At 28.7% G+C, this 20,778-nt stretch overlaps 1 protein-coding gene and 1 long non-coding RNA gene across 5 annotated transcripts; one reads left to right on the top strand and one right to left on the bottom strand.

Annotated features, from left to right (window-relative positions):
- Positions 1-731: 731 nt before the first annotated feature.
- Positions 732-18,699, bottom strand: LOC107169081 (uncharacterized). 2 transcript variants are annotated; one of them, XM_089227992.1, is made up of 12 exons: positions 18,483-18,699; positions 11,590-11,802; positions 7,243-7,347; positions 6,980-7,159; positions 6,478-6,564; positions 5,883-6,101; positions 5,403-5,569; positions 4,614-4,825; positions 3,985-4,142; positions 3,669-3,794; positions 2,749-2,934; positions 732-2,500 (listed from the first exon to the last, which is right to left on the bottom strand). In XM_089227992.1, the coding sequence occupies exons 1-12, from the start codon at positions 18,655-18,657 to the stop codon at positions 1,020-1,022; spliced, it is 3,309 nt and encodes a 1,102-aa protein (XP_089084118.1). In that variant the 5' UTR covers positions 18,658-18,699; the 3' UTR covers positions 732-1,019. The 2 variants fall into 2 exon arrangements, with proteins under 2 accessions (XP_089084118.1, XP_089084119.1); XM_089227993.1 differs by lacking the exons at positions 6,980-7,159; positions 7,243-7,347.
- On the top strand, positions 4,734-5,964 carry LOC149056066 (uncharacterized). Of its 3 annotated transcripts, none has more exons than XR_016191800.1 (5): positions 4,734-4,844; positions 4,919-5,100; positions 5,165-5,281; positions 5,411-5,733; positions 5,824-5,964. It is a non-coding gene; the product is annotated as an uncharacterized LOC149056066 (long non-coding RNA). The 3 variants fall into 3 exon arrangements; XR_016191801.1 differs by having other exon boundaries at positions 5,411-5,737; positions 5,824-5,959; XR_016191799.1 differs by having other exon boundaries at positions 5,411-5,741; positions 5,824-5,943.
- Positions 18,700-20,778: the final 2,079 nt, after the last annotated feature.

Genomic DNA, 20,778 nt, shown 5'->3' on the forward strand with positions numbered 1-20,778 from the left:
GTGTTGGAAATCGCTGACATATAACATAAATTACAAAAGATGATTTAGATAGGTAATGAATACTTTAAATATAGTTTATTTATTATGATTATAATCTTATAGGTACTTATAAAAATAGGAAATATATTTTTTAGTTTTAAATAAATAAAAAAAAACAATCCACGTTTTCACAAATAATAATAATGATTAATATTAACTTATTGCATATTAATTACATATTATAAAATAATTTTGCTTGAAATGTTTAAATTTGAATTTTAAACATTATAATATTACATACCATTCTAAATAGTAAATATTCAATACCAAAAATGTTATCAGAATGTATACAATTTGAAATGTGTTCGTGACTTTGTTAATTGTTTCAAGTTATAAACATTCGTCTAAAATATTAAAATACCTTACGTATTATTATGTTCAACATTCAACAATAATATTTGGCTTCCTATAATAGGTAATTAAACTAATTATTTGATTGATTTTAAAATTTAGTATTTAAAAATATTTGTATATAAAAAAAATTATATCAGCTGATTATTTATTTTAAATTCATATCGATGATGCAATTTAAAATGTGACGACCATTAACATTTTCTTATATATAATGTTTTAATGTATATAATATTTATAAATATTTGATTAAATGACAAGAGATCACATTGTTTACAGGCTATCGATCTATTTTATTTTACCGTAACCGTCAAAACTTCAAACACTTCACGTTTGAATAGTTTAATTTATTTTATTTTATTTTGGTATCCAAAACAAAATTTAACAAGTATTTATGCATCTTCTAATGTTATCAATTACCATTTTTTTTTTTTTTTTTTTTTGTATAACTATCTACTATGTATATGCTGACAAAATAGTGGCAGATGATGCATGGGAAAAATGGGGTAGGTATCTGGTATATTAATAAAACCACATAAATACTATTAGGCCATTTGTAATATTTATGAGTTTATGGCGAATACTATTGTTTTGACTGACAGTGCACTTTAATTAACTTTCAGCCTGAATCAACATTTCAATTGATTACAATGTACTCCGATTTCTGTACACATACACTCTAAACATGGATTGGAGAGTTCAGAAATTATTTTCCCCACTCGGTACATACGTCCATATATATTGCAACCAGATATCTTCAACATGGAAGCCAATAAATTGAAATCAGTATCAACCTTAGTTTTCAGTGGTGTTGTCCTAATATTTGGTTTTACATCAGCGTGCTGATTGAATTCAGATTGTAAACCGACATCAGCGTGTTGCTTAAAGTCGGGATGATGTTTAACTTCTGTCTGCTGTTTGAAATCAAAATACGGATTGACTTCGACATGCTCTTTAACATCAAAGTGTTTATTAATTTCACTTTGGTGCTTGATATCGGTATAAATTTTGGAATCAGATTGAAGCTTTGAATCTGGATGTATTTTGAACTCGGGTTGATCTCTCACACTGAATTGTGACTTTACTTCAGTTTGATGGTTACTTAAGTCATGGTATGATGGTTTTACTGCATCATAAAGTTTCAAATCAAATGGCGATGCAACTTGAGCATTTTCTTTAACATCGAAATGTGTCTTAACCTCAGCCTGTTGCTTAGTACCAGATGGGATGGCATCCGTTTTGATTTCTTGATGTGATTGGACGTCAACGTGCTGCTTGATTTCTTGATGTGATTTAATGTCAACGTGTTGATTTGTTCCTGAATGTGGGGGCTTGGTGTCGACGTGATGTTTAGTTTCGGAATTCAGTTTATCGTTAACGTATTGTTTAAGCTCAGTATTTGGTTTGGATTCTAAAGGTTTGTTTGTTTCCTGTGGTTTGACTTTGTTATGTTTGTCTTTTGAATTCTGATTTATACCAAAGTATGGGTTGGTATCCTGGTGGTATTTAGAATCCACATGCTGTTCAGTATCTCCTGGGTTCAAATTAGGATTATGCTGTTGTTTGGGGAGTGACGTGAAATCGGCTTGTCCGTGTTTGACGTCGTCCAAATGAACTTTTTCGTCAATTTCGTCATCTGTTCGATGCTCAATGCGAATTTCTGATTCCATTTTATTTGTTGACGAAGGCTGTGGAGACGGGGATGATGATTGTTCTGGCGTATCGCCGTTGAACAAAAATGAAAACATACTTTCAAAACTATAATCTTCATCTTCTGGTGGTTTAGGTGCAGATGTTGTGACTTCTGGTCGCTTAATAGTTGCTGAAGTTGAAGAAATTACCAATTTTTCAGTGGTTGAAGCCAAAGTGGTGAGCAACTTTACAGTGGACGTGATCGGTTTTAACGAAGTCGTTTCAGAAGAAACGTTCATTGGCTTCAGAGTGTTAGGTGATGAAATCGCTGGTTTATCAGTTGATGGTGCAGAATATAAAATATGTTCTATAACAGTATCTCTTATATTCATTGTGGTTGTGGATGGGGTTGTTACTGTTTCAGATGTTACTTCAATTTGCTTCACGTGTTCTATAGTAATATCATTTTCATATTCATCTGTAACGGACAAAAATTGGATTGATTAAGCGTTTTCGTTTTGAAGATTAAGAATAATCTAGTAAATAAATATACTTCAAATCCATATCTTAAAGTTTATAATATACATCCAGTAAACATGAAATTGCTTAAATAAAATTAGAATTACCTTGCATTAAATATTAACCTTCAAACATAAATGTTTGAATAAAAATTAAAATAGCAAATAGTAGGTGCATAATGCATTATAAAAAATAATAAAAACTTACTGCAAATGATACGGCCACAGCAAGTGCTATTTTTCGGGTCGATGATTCTCTGGCAGCCTACTTTGACGGCTGGACAATTTTCTTGACAAACAATTTTGGCGTTGAAGCAAATGCATATATCGCAAGCGCTTGGGTCGGTTAACAATTCACCGTGTTTGTACTTCTTACCATTGGATATGCACCAAACTGAATATTATTAAAAACAAAATAAAAACAATTGAAATTCAATATTAATATAGTCATTAGCATATCACTTTTAGTATTGTCTTTCAAATTTTCACAAAATTAATAAGAATTGTCTTAAAAAAACGTTATCACATGATTCTAAAACTATAATACAATGTATTATAAGATGTCTAATATCTATTCAGTTGTTTGAATTATTTTTCTGTACATAATTTATTTACATTCCGAGCCAATTAATTACATTTTTATAGTGATAATGAGAGTCTTATTTATACTATTTCAACGTTTTTTTTTACGCATAATAAAATTTTTTTACATTAAACATCATGGTTTAAAAGTTTTTAATAGTTTTTGTATCTTCTCAAAATTTAACACTAATTTGGATTTAAAAAAATTTTGATTTTGAGGAGCATATTATTTTCCATTAACTAGTTTGAAAATGCGTTAAAAAATCTACAGCAATTTGTGAAAGTAAGAAGAATTAATAAAATATGAAACGCGCTGATCTAAAAATAATAATACATTTTGGATGTTTCTGGGTAAAGTATAAACTGATTACGTAGTTTTAAAGTTTTCTGAAAGTATTTTAATTGATAGAAAACGAATTCATTGAGTAAGAGTTAATTATATATTTTAACGTTTCCAGTTAATTTAGAAATACGATCATGTACAAATTTAAAAATTAATTTTAAATTCAACAATATCATTTATGAATATACATCTTAATAAATTACCAGATCCCATTGGTTGGTTCTCCATAACAGGTTCGTTGTGATGGACAGTAGGTTGTTCCGTTGTCTTTCGAAATTTGTCAGGTAAATAAAGCGCACCATTTGGAGAATCTTTTGGAATGAACCCACCTAAATATTATACACATTTATAAACATCAAATTCTTATATTATTATTTATAAATTATAAACCTAATACTAAGATTCAATTATTACATAGACTAGGTAGTAGGTACGCCATGGTCATTGGAATAAATATTCGATGACACTATAATATTACCTATATGGCTATATACCTATAATGAATTGTATTAATATTACCTTCAGTTTCAATAGGTGGAGAAAAACTATTGACGACGGGTAAAGGAGGTTCTTCGACGTCTGTTACATTGTACACTCGTTCTATCTCCGGTTGATAATTTTCATAAGCTGCAGGCGGTTCATCAACAACTGCATCTGCTGCAACGAACGGAATGATTCTGCATGCCGGGAATAAAATGTATATCAAATATTTTATAAATGCAAACAAAAGATTACTTTTATTATTTAAAAAAGTAAAAGGTAATTCAAAATTTCAAACTGATATTGTTATGTTTAATAGTATTTTACATGTAATAGGTAGGTACATATGAACTTAAACACAACATTAAACAATGTTTTCGGGTTTCTGATATTATAGCTAAGTAATTTAAATCCCCAAAAATTTAGTGTTGGAACATAACTAAAATTATTAATGTAATGATAAAACAAATAACTAGAATAATATTTTTGAAAAAAAAAAACCGAAATGATTATCTATTTAATTTAATTTGAGAAAAATGAAATACTATTATATTATTAGTAATAACTTGGTTAAAGAACTTACAATTTTCAATGTAAAGCTCTATTTTAAAATCTTCGTAAATTCAGTTTAGTTAATTTATAAAAAAAAAAATAATAATAATAATTACTTGAGGTTTGGTAAAGATGGCGGCAACGTTGGGTCATCATAATCCATTTCAAAGTTATTAGATTTTTCAGTTACTTTCAATCCACCAAAGTCATCGTGAATCAAACTAGCAGGATTAGCATTTCTCGATTCTATGGGTTCTTCTGTAATTTGATCGGTAACATTCTTTGTATTGACAGTGATATTGGATGCACTATCAGTCTCTACCATCATCTGTTAAACACACTGAAATGTAATTTATGTTGCATAACACGTACGCCTTGATGTGAATATTATAATTTATTTTACTGAATTTTGTTTGAGTAGTTATTGAGTGATGACAACTCTGAGCATAAATTCAAATTTCAACACATGTTTGTTTGCAAAAATATCATAGATAAATTAAATATCCTTTGCACAATGGATTATAAATGAATGGTTTAAGTGCACAGTGAATACCTATTCACCAAAAATCTCAAACCCATCAACAGGGAGAACGTACCTGCATGGTAGTTATCTATGCTGTTCGGCATATAATTTAATTTTAAAATACAGCAAAATGATATTTTTCAGAAAATGTATTGGTTTTTAAATCGAGAACTGTTAATATTTCGCTAAGGAAACGTGTCTTGAGAGTTGAGACTCAAATAACGGTCTGAAATAACGTTGTACCTGCTTCCCAATAAACACGTAAGTCGTATTACTAAGTATATTGTATTATAATATACGTGATGATGGTTTTAATGGATTACTGTGGTACTAGTTAATTAATGGTTAGCCATAATTTATTATCATAATTATTATAATTTACCTGGGCAGCCGTAGGCGTCGGCGTCGGCAGCGGCGAAGGCGATGGCGAACTACTAAGCAGGACATCATCATCGACAGTCACGGTGGACGGCTGCGTTGTCGCAACAACACCAGCAGAAGTCGTCGTCGTCGTCGTCGTCAGAATGACAGTCGGACTAACGTGAGATTCTAGAATGAAAAATGAATCAATAACGGTCGTTTAATATTATCATATCGTCGCGTCACGGAAGATGTGCAGCGCATGCAGGGAAAACGAAAAGCAAACGCGCGCGCGCGGGGGCCTTATACGATGATAATATTTTTATCATTCATTCATCATATCGGGATAACAGGTAGGTAGGTACGTACGAGTGTATAAAAATAAATTATAAACGTATACAGGATTAATATTTGTACATATATTATGGTGTAATGGTGTATAGGTGCGTCGGACAAGTCAGTGACCCTGCGCGGGGAAACGCGTGGTGGCATCGAGACGTACCGTTGCTGCTAGTGCTGCTGCAGTTGTAGCTTGTCGGGCAGCAGTGCCCTTCCGAGTAGACCGGTCCGCAATTGGGCGATATTTGGGCGCGGATTGGCGGACATATCACCTTGTCACATCGCACCTGACCGTTGATGCAGAAACAAGTTTCGCACGACGACCGCGCCACGCCAATCACGGGCTCTCCCAGCGATATCAGCCGACCGTTTATGCGACAATCTGTGTTTACGTAATATGCAAAACACCAACAAATAACCAAAATTGTCTTTAATTTTAATTTATGCAAAAGTAAACACTAACTATACTGGCTATAGGCTGTATTCCGAATTTGTCTTATCTTACGATTCTAACAATACAATTGAATAAATAACGATTTTTACAGATTTAGATAGTATCATAATGTGTATAAACGTTGAATACCAATGCAACGGACCAATGTACCATGCACGTATATAGATACTAGATTTTTTATAACAATTTCCAAAAAATATCCATTATTTTACCATTGTCATGTGAAATCGAATTCTATTAATTTTAGTTTTGTAGTTAGACCATAATATTGTTATTTATTATATCGTCCATAAAATATTGTTACCTTTAAGCCGAGCAGATAAGGAGGAATCCATTTCAATGGTTGTCACATCCGTTGTATTTTTTATCTGTGCATTTTGCAATGATGAACCTATAAATAAATAAAGGTAATGATTAAGCTGAAATAAAAATGTACTCTAATATTCAAATAAGTCAGTTGACAACATTAAAACTATTATAACAATGTAATTATAAAATATATAAGTACCTATATTACTCTAATCTTAAAAAAAAAACAGTCCTAAAATAATTAAATTTTTTAATGAAGATTAAAACTCGTTTGTTATGAATATACGTAAAAATGTGCAATAAAACCATTTAATCATCGCTTATATTTATTTCTTATGAATTTAAAAATATGAAATATTTCATATTATATATGGTTTCATCAAAAAAACGTTTATGCTCGTCAACCAAAATTGAAAAATAATATTATTTCTAATACGTCCTATCTAAATTAACATATTTTACATTTATACAATTCATATCTCGTCATTTAGACTTACATTTGTATCTAATTGGGCAACAAGTATGTTTTTTGTATACAGCTGTACAGCCTGGAATAGTTAAAGAACATTGGGGCCGTACGCAGTGTTGTTGTTCTTTGATGCAGTAACAATATTCACATAGACTGGAACTGTCCATAGCCGAACCTTCCGCGTAAATCGTACCGTTTATAACACATCCTTGCGAATAGAAAAATAATCAAGTTTTTTTTCTCATTGGTATCTTCAGAATAAATACAATTTAATATTATCCTCGTAAATACCTTTAGGTAAACCGTCAAATGTCATAATTGCAGAATTATCCATCCTTGCGGGTCCTGACCGATTTTGCAATGAAAACAGTTTGGAATGAACGGCATCAAATTGTTCTACAATCAATGTGGAAATCAAGATTTTAATTTTATTTTGAAAATTTTGTTGAGTTTAATTTATAAAAATAATATAATAAGAGTCACAACCAATCATATTATATAAGAAATAAATATTGATGTTAAATTATATTGTAATAAGTTCGGTAGATATTTAATTTTAACATGAAAATTAAAAAGTTTAACAAAAATCAGTTGAAAATAATATTAAATTGATTAAATTGAAAATTAATTAATTAATAATATAAAAAAAATACAACAAATAATATATTTAATTTATGTTAATAGTAATTTTACTAAGAGATGATTTACTGAAAAATTAATTTAATTCTAAGCAGTATAAAATGTTCAGACAACTGCCAATAACTTATCATCAAAGTTTATTGCTACATGTCTACAAATATGAGTAATAGTACATTTTTATGGGTTATGACATTGATTATTACTTGCAAGTAATCATTATTACCATTAAGTAGCAAAGAAGAATCGAGTATAATTATTATTACATTCCTTATAGGCTTTTAGCCCATATTATTAGTTATTACCTGTTCATATATTAAACAAATAGGTGCCGCAAGTTGTATAATAAGTAATAACTTATGGTTTGGTCTATAAAAATTATAATTTTTTTTATATATCCGATGTAATGAATAATAGTTAACATTCAATTTTCTATACTGACATTGCAAATACTCACTACAAATTTATCTTTTTTTTTAAATAGTATTAATGTGGTTTATTAAACCAAATTTCAAAGATACCTAAAATGTATAAATTTCATAGAATTTTATTTATGTATGTAGATTTAACTTTTTCTACCTAAGTAAAAATAAAGTGTTTTTGGTTTACGTACCTATTTAGTTCTTAAATTTGGTTTAATGCACGGCCAATAAATATGATTAGAGGATTCAAAAACGTGTGCACGTATATCTGACTGATTTTTAAAATTAATGGTATAGCTAACGGGATCCATAAGTCGGGTGTGACTCTTTATATAATAGTATACAGTATAATATCATACGTACTGTATTCATCGAATACGGTTGGGTGTGAATATTTATTCATCGCTAAACAGCGAAGTTTGTTCATGTGGCAAATAATAAAATAATATTAATTTTTAATTTTTTACTGTCTAAGAATTGATGTTACAGAAATCACAAAAATCCAATCATCATCGCATTATTCAATCGTCCTAATGTGTAGTGCCACATTTATTTAAGTATTTAACGTACTTTAATAATAAGCTTTGAAAAAAAAAATAATAATTTTAAGTTTAAGAAGTTAGTTTAAACCCGATTGGTAATTAAATAACAATAAAACAACACGATTTGTAGTTTATGTTGATCGTTCTATTTCAACCACTCGTTTGAATTCAAAATGCGTTTTATACGATTCTGAGCAGAGTGATGCATGCATTGGTTTTGCAATGATAAAAAGTTTTTTGTATGTGATTTTATGTTTAATTTATAGCTTTTAGGAGTAATAAAAATCATTCAGTCTTTAACTTTTAATAGGTCCTGATGGTGATTTGAATTTACGTATTGTACTTGGAAAACAATAAGGAGAAATAATAAAGTTATTGTATAAACTCTTACAATTATTAATTTTGATTCTTAAGAATTGAAAATTAGTTATAAGATATTTGATGGAAAATTTTTTTTTAGTGGAATTTCTTTTAAATTTTTATGAAAAGCCTCGTTAATCTTTAATCAAAGTTTTAACTAAGAAACTGGATATTTAAATGAAAAATAATGTTTTATTCTTTATAAAATATTTATCGTTCTATATTAAAATTTTTAAATCTCATAATGTAGGTATGTTTGGAGCTTATAAATACAGATATGCGTAACTCAAGATTGGATTATGAGTGTTGTGGCCCATAGGTTGGAAGCACTGAATTGCAATGACCTACTCAATTATGACGAGATGCACTTAAAATATACTATACAGCTGAGATAGTTCCGTGGTGTTTGATTCATTGGGCTCGTAAATTCGTTCAATTTTTGCTTCATATCCACAGATGTTTATTTTGTGTAACTAAATATAAATTTTTAGAAAGAGTATTCAAAAATTTTGGTAGAATAATATAGACTCGGCTTGATTTATAATTGAATATTAAAACAATAATAGGTTGCATAAATAACGTTTAAAACACGATGGGACCTAGGTATATGGTATAGGTATCAATTAGTCATTGGCTCACAAAACAAATTTGTTTTTGGTGGAAATGGTAGGTACTATATATTTATGGTAGTATAATTACACGGTATAATTATAACCGTTATACAAAATAATTATATATTTTTGAAGAATAATATAATAACATCACCCGTTTTCTAGTACCTGTGAACTCGTAATGAACATCGTGGTTTCTTTAAATAATTTTCACATTTTCAATAATAACAAGATTCATAATATATTTGCAAATAAAACACATATATAGTTCAATTAGTACAACATTTTTTCTTCTAAAATATTCAAATTGATCAAATGGAATGTAATTTTTATTCGATAGCACGAAGACGATGTAGTATTGATTGTATCGCGAACATACATGGAATATGAAACTTTATTTTTATTATAGTTAATAGATAATAAATTATGTATAATAATTAGCAAATAAGTCTGCTGTATATAGCTGTTTGAAAATTTTTCTCTTTCATGACTGATGTTTTTTTTTTTGTTATAATTTGAATTTTAATTCGTGTATATTTTAGAGTTATTATTATAAATACTAGTTTTAAAAATTGGCAAAATTACCATTGGATAAACACACATCACTTTTGTTACTAGTTAACTGGTCTTGAATGAATGACCTATGGTAGTGGCGATGAGCGGCAGTCGACCTCAAGGCAATATACAGAAAATAAGAGGTGATTAAAATCACCACGTGCACATCCCATTCATAAATCAACCCGAAACACTTGTATTGTCTTTTTGTGAGCCTAAATTTATTCAGCATAATATATAGACGATCGACATTCTTTCATTTAAAACACCTTTCTTTGTCAGTTGTAAGTTGCTAGTTTTTGCGCAATGAACCCAACCAATTCGTTGAGCAACTTCATCACTACACATTACACATGCACATACCATTTTCACATAGGTCTAGTTGGTGGTGAATTTAAATGCTATTATGCTAAATATGTTGGTGTTCGATCACACAAAATATTTAATTTTGCGCAACCATAATACATTACATTTGTATGTACAATCAATAATTTTACAGTTAAAACTACACATAGTACGATGACATGCCTATTTCAAGTGGCCAAGATTAGTATTTATTTATTTTTTTTTTTTTGTGTGTGTCTGTGTGTGGTTACTATTTAGATATATTATAATAATAATAATAAATAGATTAAGTAATAGATTTCAAAAGATGAACTGAAAATAACCATCTATAATTATTATGATATATACTTACTATACAGTATACATACTTATATTATCATGTCAATATACTATGAAAAATTTGAAGTGAAATTTCCAATCTAATTTAATTTTGATTTTAAACATTCGTAAGTAGGTAATAATATATTATAATTATTTTTAAATACGAGGTACATCACATATAAATATATAATTAATATTATATTCTTTATAATAACAAATAATTGTTTATTTAATTTTTAATTCTTTCACACCTATATGTCTTAATGTCTTATTACATATGTATATAAATTCAATAAAAATAATCATAGCTAGTTATTATGAAATTAAGTTAAAATTAAAAATAATGGATCAAAAAATGTATTACAGATCAATTTTATCTATGTAGATATTTATCATAGAGATAACTATGAGTCTATAATTTATTGAATAATTAAATAGTATTATTGCGTGCAATTAACTAAAGAAACAATCTTGAAGACTGATTTATCATTTAATACACATTTAAATTAAATATTTGGGGAAAGGCTTCGTGTTTTTATAGGGTCCTTCAAACGTGCCTACCACAGTTTTAAAGATCCTTTGTAACTGAAAATCTTTTATGGAATCCTAATTAATTGTATTGTATTTAATTAATAAAGTAGAAAAGATCCAGAGACATTTTCTCGCCACTAAAACTAAGTCAATTTATCAAACTACAGACGACTGATATTTATATAATGGATTTAAAGTCACTTATATAGTTCACTATATTATATGTATTCAAATGAGATGTTTATCATTTTATTTTTACCAGCATGAATAACTTAATATGTTATGTTCTAAAAGAGTTTAAAATTTATATTTTACCATAGAAACATTGAAGATGTGCACAACATTTGTTCTTCTTGTGGACAATCACACATCCCTGAGGTGGTGGATCTGGCAATTCTGGACAAACTTGCAAATGGCATACCAAACTTCCGGTTACACACGTGCATTTTAAGCATGGTTGGTCTGTATTAACCAATGATCCTGGATCATAACTTCGTCCTTTATAATTACACCCGACTGACGCGATTTCTAAATTAAAAAAAAAAAAAAAAAATTAGTCAACGGTAAAATCACATAATATTATACAAATTATTTATATTTTATTTCAAATATTATGTTAACCCTTTCAGACCCAGAGTGTATCTTTTGTTTGATTTGATATTATCAATTGGCTGTTAGTATTAGGCACCTACTGGCTACTTATGTTTAAAATTCTCCGAAACTTCAACTCATACGGTATCATATGTATTTATATAAGTGCATTACAAATTGGCAATTGCTTATAAACAAATAAGACGTTAATTTAAGACGAGTATAACGATTAGGTACCTAATTTAGAATTTTAGTTTTTTATGTTTTAAATAAGTTGTTAAAAGATTATATATCGTATTACCGTAAAAGTCAACAAACATTTACGTTTCATTAAAAAAAAAATTCATCGCAGTTATTGAACATTTTGCCAAAAATATAAATTGTATTTATCCTAAAATTTGTTAGATTAAGAAAAATTAGTAAAAACTAATAAGTACTAACTCATGATTGAAAAGTGTTTCAGATACAAATATTTTGAATTAAATGATTGTCGAGTTTTCTCTAAGTTTAAAATATTTAAAAATTGATATATTAAATGATATCACAACTCATCATCAAAATGTATAACTATCGTCGTAAACCAATAAAACTATACAATACTACACTGTAGAACTACTAAATTCAATAAAAACATAGATCTAAAGTTTTACTATACGTAAACTGCTTGATAAATATCATGAACTCGGTAAACGATTATTTCGTATACATTGTTATGATACATTATAATACTTTATCATTACTATCACGTCTAATGGAAAGGTTATATCATTGAGTATTTTAGGTGCAGGCAACAAAGAAAAAACAGAGAAGAGCCCGACTAACGGTACACGCATAATCCACACGTCGTTTTACCTCTTTTTGCTATACTACAATCTTCAGTGTTTAATTCATTATTATAAATACCCACAAATAGAAAAATACTACACAATACAATATGCAATATAAAAATGTTTATGTATAGTATACCCATAACTAAAATGGAATGATAACAAGCAAATATGAGTAATATCGCTACTTACCTAACAGGTAAGTGATATTATAATTTATAGTTTATTTCAGCAAGAATATTACCAACGAACAATCATATTACTTTTTTTTTATTAGATAAAAAATGCTTCAATAACACAGATTTTTAGCTAACATTTAGACAATAAGTATATTAATATACATTACATTTTAGCACAAATATTGATACATTATTTACAGTAACGTGTTGGTTTTATTAATATACTTACTGGTTAGTGGTTACTATTATTATTATTATATATGACCACTCTAAATGAAATAAAAACAACTGATTAAATAAATTATGCCCTCAAATTCTAAATATTTACTTAGGTACTAAAAGACAATTATAGCAACTTATTTTTTTTTCTTTGGTTTATAAAAAAACTTCATCTCATCCTAAATAATAAATTATATAAACAGAAGCTATCAATGATCAATAATCTATAAAAATATGTTCTGATAATGTTTTATTTATGATCCACGCATGACTGTATTATTAATATTATTTACATTCGTAGGTATGTATTAGTAAGGCGTAGTAATGTTTAGAGCAACATGAGCCATATTATGAGTTGATATAATAACCTATGTTGTACAACATACAGTTATCAAAGTACCTAACCAAACTACGAGTTATACAACTTTTGTTACTAAATAATTAATGTTTATATACTAACTGCAGATGAGAACGGCCAATTTAAAACTCTAACTGTCTCGTGAGAACTTTGTTTTATTTTAAAATACGAATAACGTATTTTAATAATGTTGCTATATTATTTATAAAATTGTAAGCAAAATGGTAACGGTTTTTTTTTTAACTGTATTGCCTACCTACGTTTCAAAATAATAAATATTAAAGTGAATGCTGCACCCTTATCATGTAAAAACTATATTGTTTGTGTGAGTTAAAAATGTAATGAAATAGGAACATCTGCATAAACATTATACATGTTATGTATATTGTATTGAAATGAGTATAATCAACAAAATATATTTTCAAAAACAACTTTAAATCAGAGTTTTATCAAATTATAAAAGTTCTTATAAAATGAAATTCTTATGAACACTACTTATTATTACCTATCTTGTTGATAAGTTCTATATAAAACCTTTAGAGAAACCATATATTTTATGTATAGCAAAATGTAAAATATGAATTTTTATTTAAATATTAAATTTTTTACTAAATTATTTTTATTTTTTATTCAATTTTAACTGAACAGGAAATCTAAAATGGTATACAATATATCTTATAATATTTATATTATACATACATTATACCTTGGTAATAGTATTTTAATATACATATATGTATGATATATTTCTATATAATAAATGATAAAATATTTTAATAAAATTGAGTTTAAAAATGTTTTAAATAGTATGTTTAATTATTTATATATTAGCAGCAATTTTCAATATCCACCCTGAATCTTATGTAATCTAACTTTGAAAATATCATAACTAGACATTTTTCATAAAAAAATACCCTATTAAAATTTTAATATATCAATGATAGGTATAAAATAACTAAAATCTAATATATTTTAAACTCGAGGTTTCACTGTTTTACCATTACCAACAATGAAATTATGAAAATATATTCCTATTATAGGTCTCTGTATTGTGTAATTCAGTATAATTTGTTGTTTTAGAATTCTGACAGCTTTAGGTCAAGTTGTCAAAATGATAACTGCTACAGTGCTAGTATTTTAGGTACTAAACCTGGTGGTAACCAAACCCAGAATATATTATGCTAAACAACATACACTTCTCTGCGGGAATCAAACATATGGGACGGGACACACACACACACAAGGGGTTAATGTACAGTTATACTACGATATTATCTTGATTTCATAAAACCCAAATTAACGGTGTGTGTAGAATCAAAAACAGCCATATACATACAAAAATATAAAATACGTACACATACTTATGGAGCAGTTATGAGTTTGTGTGTGTGTGTATGAGAGAATATCGTGTTGGGTTCACGTCTGCCTCCAAGGGGTTTCGCGTTCATGGAAGTCTGCCGCCCGTGAGTGGGTTTCCTGCAATTCGTAATTACATCCTTAAGCGGCGTGTGTTAACCGTGAGAAAGTTAATGCCCATAATACGACAACTTAAGATAGAATTATGTAGACTTATATTGTTTCCAAACTTCATAATATCATAAATCTAATTATTCAGTTAATTTTTTTAGTGCGGTTAACCCTTCCGAAAAATAATTATGGATCAACTTTAGCATTGTGCACTGAATAATGTTATAGTGCATATAGGTTATATATGTTTGAATGTATTAAAAAAAAAAAATTTAAATTATGTAGATGCCATAATAATATTATAATACTATTGCGTTAAAAGTTTAAGCGAAATCACCGGAAGTTTAACCATCAACGGGTTTACATCTTGCCATATTATACCCGCATGCAATTTTCAGTTGAATCGTATAAATTGTACCCGTATTTGTAGTTTGATATACATTATAAATTTATAAACATTGATAAATGTATTTAATTTAAATATTACATATTACAACATAGTGCGTTGCACATTTATAGTAAAATACTAAAATACTTTTTTTTTAATACGAGTACCTATTGTACCTTATACATTTTACATTCAGTAGACGTCTATATAATTGATTCTTTATACTAAAATTATAAGCCATCTTACTTATTAAAAATTAATCAAAATGAAGTATTTACTTATAGATTTCACTATTTCAGTATATTACTTATTTTTACTTAGGTTTTTATTTCATTTAATATTATTGTTACACATTTCAACATTTGTGAATGCAATCATAATATATATGTGTGTGTATACGAATGTTTGGTTGTGCATGTTGTACTTTTAATTGTATCCTACTATCCTGTGTAGATCGATTTGTGGCCGTCTGGAGACATTAGTATTTTTAATTGCAGCGGCGCAATTACAAAAGAAGACGGTAAGACAGAGAAAGAATAAAACATTCCCTGTGCGTTAATTATTTAAAGTGGACCATGTACAGTGTTGGTCATTAACTAATTGCCTGGCCAGAACCGATCGGGCAATCTTTTCTTGAGAAAAATGTCACCGGTCATTTTTTTTTCTTAATCCACCTAGGTATACACACACGATACATTTTTTTCTTCATATTTTTTTCTCTTATACCATTTCTTCTGATTTCCTGTGGTCGATGGGTTTCCGTTGCCATTTCCTCAGAGCTTGATCAACGGTTTCTGATGCAATGCCTTAATTATAGTATTTCTGAAGCGCGCTGATAATACAATTCAGAAATCTCAATAATTACTATTAAAGTCAATGGTTTGTACCTACCTAGTACCTACCCCAACGTGCGTGATTATATAATGCTCAGTAACCAATGCATATATTGTATGATATATTATGATATGTGGAATATTAAGTTCCTACACGAGAGTAGCAGGTAATCAAGATTAGTTCCTACACGGAACACGGACATAATATGTAAATGTAAGTTCCTATAGTTCCTATACAGTAAAAACTAGGTACATAATGTTACTATGTTAGTTCCTACACGGCAGAAAAAGATACATAATCTGTATATACACAATTAAATATAATATATAAATGAGACAGAACTTGATTTTGGAATGTTTAACAGAATATTTTATGCCATACTAACTTGAAAATACAGGTATAACAGAATTCTGTGATTATTTGATGGACATTATATATAAAATGAATCAATCTTTCCTCCAAATATGTGGGCGCGGCAATGTTCTGATAGAGTCCATACGACAAACGCATGTGAAAGCTTTCATTCAGATTTTAACTCAAATTTTTATCACCAACATCCACATATTTTTAAAATAATTGAAATTCTCAAACTTTTTTCAAGTAAATACGTATATTAAAATAAGAACCATGATTAGTAACACAAAACCAAAAATCAGTAAAAAATAAATCGAAAAAAAGATTTCATAAATGAAAAAATTTCAGATTATACAACAAATAAAATTAATCAATACGATCATGTTAAATTTTTAAGTTACAGAAATAAACCTTATAAAGTATAAAATGTTGCATTATGCAATTTTTACTATATTTTTTAATCATTATACTATATTTATTTGTGAAAATGCAATATGCGATTAAATGCCACTTAAATGTTCCAAATAATACTTGTATAATATAACGATTTCGATACTACAATATACCTAATCAAACTACCTACATCTTTTAGTTATAACGATTAGATAGGTACCCGTGTTTTGTACGTAAATTATTTTTCAATATTTTTATGAATTCTGGTTTCTGCAAGGTGGGCCTGATGAAAAGAAAATTAAAATAAATAATAATACAATAGATATTCGCCAACTTGAAAATATTATAGGTGGTAATTCATCAATATATCTTAATAATAATAATTCGCTATATAGATATAGTCAAAAGAATTATTGTTACAAGTGAAAAGGAACGTTTTCATTGTTATATATTATTTATGTTAGTAACAATAGCTATGTATTATAATATTCAATATTTTATATTTTTAATAAACTTACTCATACATGTTTTTATTTCTGTATCAGTAAGCTTTATACTATCTATAGTTATCAGTTAATTTTGTATTATGAACTTCAGTTCTCACAAAAAATATTCGTTCAAACCGTATATTAAAAGCGTTTTACGATACACAGTGTTAATATATGTCAATATAATACTCGCCATATTAAATTCTTTTTTTTCAAAAAATTAAATCTAATACTTTTTCCCCAACTTTAAATAATATCTAACATTTAGCTGTAGGTGTACCTAATAATAATGGTAATGGAAATGAGGAAAAATAATTTCATTTTAGTGGAATAAAACCGATGACACCAAATACCGATTTAATACGATTGGATAAGATATTATACATAAAATAATCATAATGAAGGTAACAATTACCAGATATTTTTCGTTAAGATATTTGATTTAGTAAAAAAAAAGAATACAAAATATAAAATTAGTGTCTAGCTACAGATTACTTTTATAAATAAACTATATCTTTTAAAAAATTTGTTCGTATAGTGGTAGGTAGGTACGTGTAAAACTATAACTTAATATAAAATATATGTAAAGAATAAAGATATATGGAAAGATCCATTTAACTTTTTTTACTATGTTTTCAATTCTTCAACATAGGTAGCATACTTATAAAAAAATTTATATTTAAATTTTAATTTTAATTTAAATTTATATTTGCTTAGAATTTTATTTTTTCTTATAATAATGAAAAAAAATTTTTTTTGCAGGAAATAACCATGTTTTACCACATTTGTAATCTGTTTTGCTTACATTTACCTACATAATGATCAATCAGACTAACGACGAACTTTAATTCCTCTGTCTCGTAGACAAATTTCTGTATCGTGCATCACATTTCACGAAGATACCTATAGATGGTACCTATAGGTGACACAGTGTATAATATTATGTGTACTACGTATTATAGTATATATTATATGGGTAGATGTTTATTTTCCTTTTTGTACGGATTAGTGATTGAAGCAAAGAAAATCTTATATAATATACATAATAAACATTATGGCTCAAGATATTAAATACGTAAATCTAAGTGCACATTATTCTAATCACATTACCGGTAGCGTTGGCCGAGGCTGCGTCGCCGTCGACGTCTTCGTCGGTGGTTGCGGGTACGACTTCGGTGGCCTGGGTGGCTGGCCCGTGGCCGATCCCAAGCGACCGTCGGTCGGTAAACAGCATCAGGAGCGCGACCATCCACAGACGAACCATCGTACGCAGTGTAATGACCATACGACCGCGTGGTCAAGCGCAGACTGTTCTAGCGCACACGGCCGGCCACGCGCGCCGCATCGCATAGTACATAATATCATACACACGTACGCGCTTATTGTCGTATGTGTTACCTCTTCGCGTGCACAGAACATCGCGTGCGTGCGCGCGCTTGTTTGTTCGTATGTGTGCATTATTTGTGCGTGCGTGTAATGTTTTCCAACCAGCAGTCAACCGCCGTCACCGTTACCGCTGCACCACTGTCGCCGTGTCCCGCGAGTGCGGCCGAGGAACGTCGACCACGGCGACCCATCAATAAACGACGTGACTATAATATAGCTCGCGCCGCAAAGGTCATCACCGTCCTGCAGCGTCCAGGATGCGTATTGTGTGTGTTCGTGTCATCGCTTTTTTAACACCGCCGTCGTAACGTGGTGCGTGCAGTGATGGTCACCGTCGGTTATCATAGTGCAACATCCGGACGGATAGGTCGTTTAAAAAAAGAAATGTCTGTCCAATCGTTTACCTGCAGCAAAAAGTCACGTTAAGCATATTGTTTAAGGGTATGCATTCCGATGTATATAGACTATACAGGATAAAATGATTTTGGGGAAAGTGTTTTAAATGTAGAATAATTTGAATAAGTACCTATTCCAAAAACTGTATTCGAAATAATATACTGTCAAATACGATCTATTTCAAAGGGCTTTCATCAAAAACTTGCACATATTAACTATTGCACCTATATTATAACATATTATCAGACAAATTTCAATTATTTTGATTTTTGTTTGACCACTGTGTGATGTTATAATATTGTATGCTTTAACCAATTTAATTCAATTTAATTCATATTTTGTTGTAAAATTGACAGCAATAATGACTAAATAATAACTACGTTATAAAAATATATGCACTGTATCGCTCGTATGGTAAAAAACAGATTTCAGTAATACATAATATTATAAAACTAAAATAAGTAAAACTAGACTTTACATAAAAGCAACTGAACGAATTCATCGATATTAAAAAAATTACATACATACCGAGAAGATGAACGATAAACGTCCTAACTGGAATCACAACTTTTTAAAACAAAACCAAATAAACCAGTTACAGCAACAAGTATAGGTACCTACCTACGTTCTCGTAATCAACACTATCATTTCATTCATCAAACATTCAAATATATGAATAACCGATAGTACATTATTTAACAATTTACCTATCATTCAAATGGAAAAGTTAGTATTTTAGGAATTCAAAGCTAGTGAAGTCTTAATTATGGTATATTATAGACTTGTAGAGTAGTAGACTGTAGTGTATGTAGTACATTGTAGTGATTTATTTTCGTTTACCTTGGGCTGAGTACTCATACGGTTTTTTGGGTAGAATTATATTTCAGTATAAATTTCATGTGACACTAGTATTTTAACAAAATCTGAATGATTTAGAGTACTGAGTTTTGTTCTTAAAAAGCCATTGTGTTGATCAATTAAATTTGCAACAACTTGATACAAGTGGCTAATATTGTACTCAACCGGCTTTATCATTGGAAATTATTTTTAATTGTGAAAAAAGTTTAGTTTTGTAATACTCTTATTGTACTATTATCAATATTTTTATTAGATTCTGAGCAAATCCATGAATATATTAATTTCACAATAAGCGTATGTTATTATTTTTTTTTTTTGTATGGAAGTATTATAGCTAAGAACACGATTTCTAGTAGAGGAATTCTTTGATATTCAGATTTTCAACGTCAATTTCAATTCTGATAGGAAGGTAAGTTAGTTGATCAGTTGGTGTTTTTAGGTGGTGCATTAAAAAAATTCTTAGTAGGTATTTTTATTAATATTTGGGATAAACCACAAGATAGTCAAACGGGAATTTTAAACAAAACCAGTTTTCGAAAATATCGATTTTCTTATTTTGTTGTAATTCAAAAATGAACAACGGTAAATAATTTAAATTTTCATACCAACATGGTCTACGCATGGTTTAATTTTCAAAATATTTTGACTTGTTTTGATTAATTTATAGATTTTTGACATTTCTAATTTTATTAGCTTATTGCTATAAATATCGATACAAATTTCATTCGGTTAAAAAGCTTTAAAATTTAACACAATTTTCCTCATA

Source organism: Diuraphis noxia, unplaced genomic scaffold, assembly GCF_037042655.1.
Source record: "Diuraphis noxia isolate RWA-SAM2 unplaced genomic scaffold, SU_Dnox_SAM2 contig0004, whole genome shotgun sequence".
Lineage (NCBI taxonomy): Eukaryota > Metazoa > Arthropoda > Insecta > Hemiptera > Aphididae > Diuraphis > Diuraphis noxia.